Below are 8,205 nucleotides of genomic sequence, written 5' to 3'. Positions count from 1 at the left end.
CACAGCTGCACTTCCTTATGCATCCATTTCTAGAGTCATTTATATATGGCTGAATACTGAAAAGCCCACATTTAACAGATCTTACCTCTTCACTTAATGGATCAGTTTTGGAATGGCAAGTGGTGACTGTAGCATGGTTCCAAAGCAGAAGGTCATGCATTGGTGCACCCACAATTTTACTGCGTCCAATAACCACTGCTCGCTTTCCAGCAATCTGAACTCCTATAAAATGCAAAACAATGCATAACAATACACATATATGATAGATGGGTAACAGCAATTACTGCACATATGCCAAATCCAGAAACTTCACTCAAATGACCCTTAATCTTATCTCCCCTCCTAATGTGTGTTACTTTCACACCTCCTAGATTGTAAGCTCTTTGGGGCAGTGTCCTCTCCTCTTCCTTTATCACTGTCTGTCATTTGCAACCTCTATATAATGTACAGCGCTGTGTATTTTGCTGGCGCTATATAAATCCTGTTTATTAATAATATTAATCTTTGTTATATTTATTATACGTCTAGGGCAGATTTATTGCCCACTGGTTGCGAGAGGGTTCCCAGTACTAAATTATTGGATGAAACACTACAAACCAAGTGGGTAGGTTGTACTCCCTGCATGAAAGATAAATAAACACAGTTTTCTGACTGTTGTGTGTGAAAAACAGCATGTAACTGAGCTGCAAGCTGTAGCTGGCAATTTGTGTAATTTTTGAAACAAAAACACACCCAGATCACATTTTCTACTACCTTAGCATCAAACTTCAGGCACCCTAATCTTTACACTTTTCGATCAGTAAGTGCCCACTCACACTTCTGTTTTTATGCACATATATATGCACATTATTATGCACTGCGCTGAAGTGTATGTGTGTCAGAGCTATTCTGTCTTCATGAATTGGAGTGCCATCAAAAACAAATGCCACGCAATCTGCCAATGAATATAACTTCACCATTCACAAAGTTGTGATGCATCAACTGTGCTGAGGAAGAGAGATGAGACAATTTAGATGTAACTAGGATTAGGAAGTATCAGGAGCATGGCATGTATTTTCTAGAAGTCCAATGAAGCCCACAGAAATTATTAAAGTAAGATCATTTCCAAACAGCTGTTAAAACTAGAAAGGCTTTAAGGTTTATAAAACACAATACCCGTTTGTCTTATGAGGTCCAGGCATCCTTTTGGTGTACAAGGAATGAAGCAATCACCAAGATCTCCTCTTGCCAGTTTACCAGCATTTATACTTGTTAACCTATGGAAAAAAGAAAATAATTAAAATGTATTAAATATCATATTTTCCTAGAATTTGGTAACAAGATTCAAAAAGCTTGGAGACTGCAACAATGCACTTTAATTTGATGGATTCAAATACCATCACACACAGTGGATATATATGGTCTTTCTACACACAGTAATAATTTAGTAAACTGCCCAAGCTATTGGTCCAGTAGATGGTATTTGACTTACTTCCAAGGCTGGGTGCATTTGGTTTGATAAAAGGATTAAGAGGACGCTATCCAAGTTGGTCCAGGATCCTGTGATACAAAGGGCTCTGGAGTTCGGCTGGGAGAGAGTGAGCGAGATCCCTGACCACCATATTGCACCAATCCACCAAATGTGTTTAACCCAGAGGAAGCCACTGGGAAATGAATAAAAAGGCATAGCATTTCTGGCCAAGGGAAAGCTCCTGTCTGTTAATAGTAAGAATGTGCATCTGTGCCATTACAGCAATTATTGCTGAACAAAACCATACCTGTAAAGGGTTAATGCAAACAGAAATATAGGTGTAAGCACAAGGTAAAATATTCACTTCATTCTCTCACAGGTAAACCTGTTTCAGTGTGTTTGCTTAAGCCAAAGTGGCCCCTTGCCATGCAGCACCTGGGATTGCTGGGAGCTGACACAAACCCCTAATTCAAGAATCCACCACACTATGTGGCAGACCAATGGACTGAGACCAGTGCGCCATACCAGAGCAGGGGCACAATGCCAGTGCTTGTCTACATACCCTTAATATTAAAAACAAAAGTGACCATAAAGCTCACCCATCAACATCTTTGGAAGGCGATACTGCATTGGTGACCTTTTCGGTGTCTATTTTGTGTTCTGAATCAAGAGGCAGCTGAACAATTAGCCCATGAAAGCCTGGATCCTCATTAATTGATTTTATTTTGCTGAGCACCTGCAAGGACACAAAGGGTAAAATTTTCTCTCTTTTACATCATAAAAAAAATCTAAACGTTCTGTGCAAGAATGGTTGGAAGGGAAGTATTTAGGACGCATAAGATGGGGAGGCCCATAATGCATTTTGTGCTTTTCCTATTGAGAAAGCCAAAAAAAAAAAATTCCACTTTTTGTGCATTGCACAAGCAACCCGTAGATAGCAGAAGATCTGGGCCTGCACTCTTAAGATATTTGGGTTTTAGGTCCTTTCCCAAAATTAGGGCCAAAACTTTATATAGAAAATTCAGGCTCCAACTATTCTGGATATTACCCACATCCTCTCATAGGACCCATATTCTTCTTACCTCTGCCTCGGTCGAAGACTTTGGTAACTTGATATGGCTAGCATTAATTCCAATCTAAAACAAAAATAGAAAAAAAATTACATAAAGCAGAGATAAAAGACACAAATTATTGATGCTGACAGTAAACATTAAAGAAAACTTTCTCTGCCACAGGCAGGATTAAAACATTTCCTCAATCCCCTCCTACTATTTGATCAGACCAGACATTGTAACCTTGTAGCAAGTCACAAGGTGAAAGAATGTAACAAAATTCCTAAAGAAACATTGTCAACGAAAAATTACAAACCTTTTCTATATACCTGCACATTATCTATTAAGAAACCATTGTAGGGACCCTAGGAAAAGTAGTCTGGCACCTATTGTACGACTTTGGGTGTCACACAAAATAGGAGATCGGGGAAATAGCCTAATGCAGTGTCCAAGCACATATGGCCCAGGAATCAGATACTCTTTCCACCACTTTGCTTCTAAACACAATATGTTTTTACCTATTTGATTGCTGTATATCCTACTGCCAATGCTTTTAATTGTCTAAGTATATATAAAGACGGTTGGTAGTATTCTGCCACGATCCAGTTAGTCTTTTGCTACCCCCCAAAACTAAAATTATGCTTCAATCTCATTGATGCAGCACGGGTGCCTCAGTGGTTAGCACTCAAACCTTTGCAGTGCTAGGTCCCAGGTTCAAATCTCAGCCAGGACACTATCTGCACGGAGTTTGCATGTTCTCCCTGTGTTTGCATGGGATTCCTCCGGGTATTCCGGTTTCATCCCACAATTCAAAAACATGCAGTTAATTGGCTTCCCCTCCAAATTCACATATGACTTGAGGTCGAGACATTAGATTGTGAGCCCCTTTGAGGGACAGCTAATGACAAAACTATAGACTTTGTACAGTGCTGCGTAATATGTCATCGCTATATAAATACTGTGTAATAATATTAATTGATGAAGCACACCGCCTAGTTCAGTTTCCAATCTACCAACAGGTACATTTTAGGAGAAAGTTACATTTGTTCAGTATAATATTTTCTACAGAAATACTGGAGTGGAGAAAATCAAATTTGATACCTCTGCGGCAGCTTTCAGTTTCATGCTGATGTACAGGTTGGAATCTTCTCGGTCTCCCACCTAAGAAAGCAACACATATAAACAAGTAGTGACACCCTTGCCATGTACCCCAAAAGCCAATTATAAGACGGATAGAAAAACTTCATAATAAAAAGTGTATTTGATAAGCAGGAAAGGGTAATGGTAATCACTAAGCTTGTGTACACATTGCAACAATGTGGTGAGCCAGGATAGAAATAGTAATCAAGACAAATGTTATGGGTGAAGGTGATCCTCACAGATTGACGCCACCCTTTGCACCAAGGATCCATATCAGGTTAAAACCTGCTTTCTCATCAACAAGTGAACAGTAAATTCTTTTTCCCCAGGATGAAATGCTAGCACAATACAAAAGGTAGCAGCACCAAACACATTTTCCCCATTCCTCTGATCATTTCATAAGTAAATTGATGTTCCACCAGCATTTAATAGGAAACATTTTGCAGGAGAATGTGACTACTTATCCCAAATATGCATTGTGCTGATGTGTGTATTGACTGCATGCCAGGCTTTTGTTTTCAAATGTAAATTATGCACTCATTTTATGTGATACTCCCCTATAGCTGTTTATTTTCTAGTTTAAACCTGTGCAGCTGAGCTAGCTAAGATGAAGGTCATCTAGGCTGAATTTCATAAAGGATTTCTATTTTTTTTATATTTTTTTAGGGGTTAGTGGTACTTGTATCTTTGTATTGACCTGAGCACCAATGGCCTACAGCTTGTAATAACTACTGGCATGTAAGTGGCACCCCACCAATTAAACTCAACACCTGGCTGCAGGAAAACTCCAGGAATCCAATAATGATAACATACTAATTTTATGGAAACCATAAATGCTTTCGATCCAACAGTATATCTAGACCGATGTATTCCCCGTTTCAGACAGAAGAAAGCCCCTTTTATGGTCTGATCAGGTTAAAACACAAACTGCTTCTTAAGACAATACCTGTAGAATCGCCAGGCCCGGCCGGAACCCGCTGTACTTTCCCTGCAAAACTTCCACTTCATTTTTCAGGCGCTCACGGACAAGTCTGGAAGGTAAATGTTTATATAAATTGAATGTGTCTATGTGAAAGGTAAAGGCTAAATTAGAAACCATTTACTAGTACATTACTGAAACAACCAAAATTCTGGGCTTTTTTAATTAAAACTGTTGATTGAGTTTATACTTGTGTGCTATATAAACATATAAATGCTAAGTGATACAAGGTGGAAAAAGAAAATCAGCCTTTAGAAGCAAATTGTCTGATACAAAGTAGACAAATAATTATTCTTCCATTATTTAACAAAGGCATCATTTAAGGAAATTGAAAGCTTGGAGGCAAATAGATTTTTGATGTCACATGACCATCTTACGTCTTCCTTCCCAGCTTCCACCCAAACCAGAAATGGTCCAGTTATGCTAATCTTCCTGATGATTTAATAGAGAAGAAAGGGACATATAAATAGTCCTGATGTGGGTTATCTTGAAGGCGTTTACAGCGACTGGAAAAATTATATTAACTTTATTTTGCAAAAACAATTTGTGGCCGCAACATAGAAGTTAGATTGTCACCGCATGGACAGAGACATCTAGGAGCACCTTAGGGGACTATGTTTCCATACATTAAACATACACAAGACTTTTAAAAGATTGGCAATATTTCCCACTACTATTTCCCAATACAATTTGACCAAGTGATGCAACTGATAAGAGACAACGATGACTTAAAGGTCATTTATCTGAACAATTATTGCCGAGAGAAGGAAAAGGGAGCAGACAGTTTATGGAACTTTCAGCTTTGCCATTTGTGACACAATACAAGTGCCATGACTGCCATATACAGTGGGAATTATAGACACCATGACTAGACTCCTATATTACATTTGTCCTTTGCAGCCTACTGGCTCTGTAAATCACAATTCATTCACATGTCTTGTCCCACTGGGCAAGGGATTAGTTAAAGAAGCACCTCTCAAATCCTCAATAATGCCCAACACAGTTCATTGCACTCTGGAGGGGAACAGCACAGCTTGCAAACCTCCCGGGAGGCTCTTGGTTGCTCCTTATGCACATGTCTGAGCAACAAAAGTGAAAAATGGACAATCGCACGCATGCGCAGTGAGACCGGCAAGTTTTATCCCTATCTACATCACCCAATCTCGCGGCTGTGTCAGGTGACATAGGAAGAAGAGGAGAAGATGGGGGTGCCTAGATCACCAGCCCAAAGATGGATACTGGGACGACGCAGGGCCGACGGAACAAACCTCTGGACCGATCGACTGCCCTGCGGGATTGAAGGCAAGTCTGAGTTTTTTGTTTTGGGCAGTTTTATAATAATATAAAATAATATAGGTAGCAAAAGGTTATGTTTATTAAGCTTATTTTATTAGAACCCTAGCAATAGATTATTTATTCTATCCAGGGAAGGTACATCAGAATCCGAGCAGACCTCTAACTCTGGCAAAGGCCATCACCTCTCACATGATTTACTGAACCTTGATCACATGAATAACTAATTCTACACGCTTCATCACAATTAATTTCCTTGTCATTCCTTACGCCTCTTATTAGGCTGACGGGTCAGCTGCACTCAGCCAGCTCCCAAATGTCCCAAAAAAACCTGTAAATCAGGACTCCCAAGCTACAAATATAAGTATTTTCTGGATCACTATTATATAGCACAGAATAGTAAATGGAGTATGTATCATTTTACAGAAGTTACAATCAGGCACTGTGCAGCACAACAGGAAAATGTATTCTTCTTTATGTTCGGTGTCACATTAAAGCTTAAAACTATAGTTTGAAAGAAAAGCTTTGAAAACTTGTGATGAGGCAGGATTTTTATTGCACAGGCGATGTCCCTTTTGCAATAAAACAAACTTACCTGCCTGTATTCTTTTAAATGTAAAAAATTCTGAGTTGCATGAAAGAATTTTCCCAGGTAGAATGGGGAGAAGTTACGTCATGCCAACCTGGCCAATCAGGAAGCTTGAAAAAGAGGCAGAAGGTAGTGGCGCCCTCTACAGAACCAGGACAGGTGAGAGTTTTTAAAAATTTGTGATCAGGCAGGTTTGTTTTTTTTTTATTGCAAAAGCAACATCTCCTGTCCCATCTGCAAATAGGAACCTGCATGGTTGCAATGTTAGGATTTGTTTTTTTTTTTTAAGGATAGGCTCAGACCTGCAGCGGAAGCAACCAACCCTGTGTGGCCCTGGGGGCTGGCACCTTGCTGGCCATTTGGACCACAGCGCTGGTTCTTTAGGAAACTTCCTAAGTTTGTACATTTGAGCTGGTACTGAATAGCTTAGGCTACGTACACACACGTGCAATTGTTCTCGTCTGATAATCGGCTCAAGGCCGATATCGGACGAGAATCTGGCGTGTGTACAGCGCCCGTCGTCCATCGTCCGAACGACCGTCCTGGGGGATCCACGGACGATTCAAATGGAAGTGAGGGTGAGAGCTCAGCAGGATGCTGCTCCGTCATTCTCCCCTCTCCTTAGAACAGAATGGTGCTGTATGTACAGCACTCGTTCATATAATCGTTAGTCGTTGGAAAGAGTCGTGAAAGATCCTTTCCAATGACAATTTTTGCAAGTGTGTACCCAGCCTTACTTCCACCCCAATTTATTCTTTCTTGGGCTAGACGCTACATGCAGCAGTGCACTGGCATGAGAAAGCAGCAACCGGAATGCAACTCCATCGCCAGGTTGAACATAGCCTAACTTTCCTGCATTTGTTTGCAAACCTAAAGCAATGATGGCATTGTGCAGCTAAATTTATTGGAATTAAAAAAAAAAAAAAAATTAAAACCTAATATGTTTAAAAACAAAAATGCAGACAGTTCTGTACATCAGACTGTAAAAGGTGTTCAAATCCATGCCAGCATTATTCAGCAAATATTATCATCATGCACAGAGCTATTTTTCGGCAGGGGGACAAGGTTCACAAGTGTTATTCTCTCAGGTCATAGTATGCCTAGCTCACCAGATTCTTGCAAAAGTGCAAAAACACAATGTAACTTGAGAGCTAAACATAGGCAGGACAAAAAGCACATTGGGGGAGGGGATTGTGGACTTTTTGAAGCTTTTCAGAAGTTACATACAGAAGCTTTGTGATAGCCTTGGGTGAAAATCTGAAAAAAAATCAACGACCAATAGTGTCCCTATGAAGCAGAGTTTGGCATGCTCAGCTATAGCGTGTTGTCTGTACAGTAGCTGTATGATCAGTAATCCAGCATCTATACATAAGGTCTGTACACACTGGATGGGTTACTGTGCAGTTTGTACAAAGGAGCCAAGACATTATCCTACAGTGAACTTTGGTGGCCTGCCCCATTTACTGCAATATATGGGGTCAGTGTCACAACAGACAGCAATGCAGGTCCTTGCCATTCATTATGGCATCTTCACCCCATATCCCGAGCATGTTCATCTATTGCACAGGTCAGCAACAGGCTGTTTGCACCCCACATCCTAGAAGCCCCTGACATCCACTTACACCATCTCTTAGACTACAGATTTCTCCTGAGCCTGACCCACTCCTGTTCCCCTACACTCGGCCATACCCTTTCCCCAGTC

The 8,205-nt window shown here is 40.4% G+C and overlaps 1 protein-coding gene across 1 annotated transcript in view; it reads right to left on the bottom strand.

Annotated features, from left to right (window-relative positions):
- The window catches only part of MTHFD1 (methylenetetrahydrofolate dehydrogenase, cyclohydrolase and formyltetrahydrofolate synthetase 1), a 50,626-nt gene that overhangs the window by 39,785 nt on the left and 2,636 nt on the right, over positions 1-8,205 (bottom strand). Inside the window, exons 2-7 of the mRNA XM_072429024.1 lie at positions 4,589-4,673; positions 3,604-3,663; positions 2,533-2,586; positions 2,050-2,186; positions 1,156-1,256; positions 86-222 (exon numbers count right to left, since the gene is read on the bottom strand). Of these exons, the coding sequence (XP_072285125.1) occupies positions 86-222; positions 1,156-1,256; positions 2,050-2,186; positions 2,533-2,586; positions 3,604-3,663; positions 4,589-4,673 (574 nt within the window). The remainder of the gene's footprint in view (positions 1-85; positions 223-1,155; positions 1,257-2,049; positions 2,187-2,532; positions 2,587-3,603; positions 3,664-4,588; positions 4,674-8,205) is intronic.

Source organism: Pyxicephalus adspersus, chromosome 12 (assembly GCF_032062135.1).
Source record: "Pyxicephalus adspersus chromosome 12, UCB_Pads_2.0, whole genome shotgun sequence".
Taxonomy (NCBI): Eukaryota; Metazoa; Chordata; class Amphibia; order Anura; family Pyxicephalidae; genus Pyxicephalus; species Pyxicephalus adspersus.
Note: the sequence above shows the minus strand (reverse complement) of the source record. Positions and strands in the feature narration are given on the sequence as shown.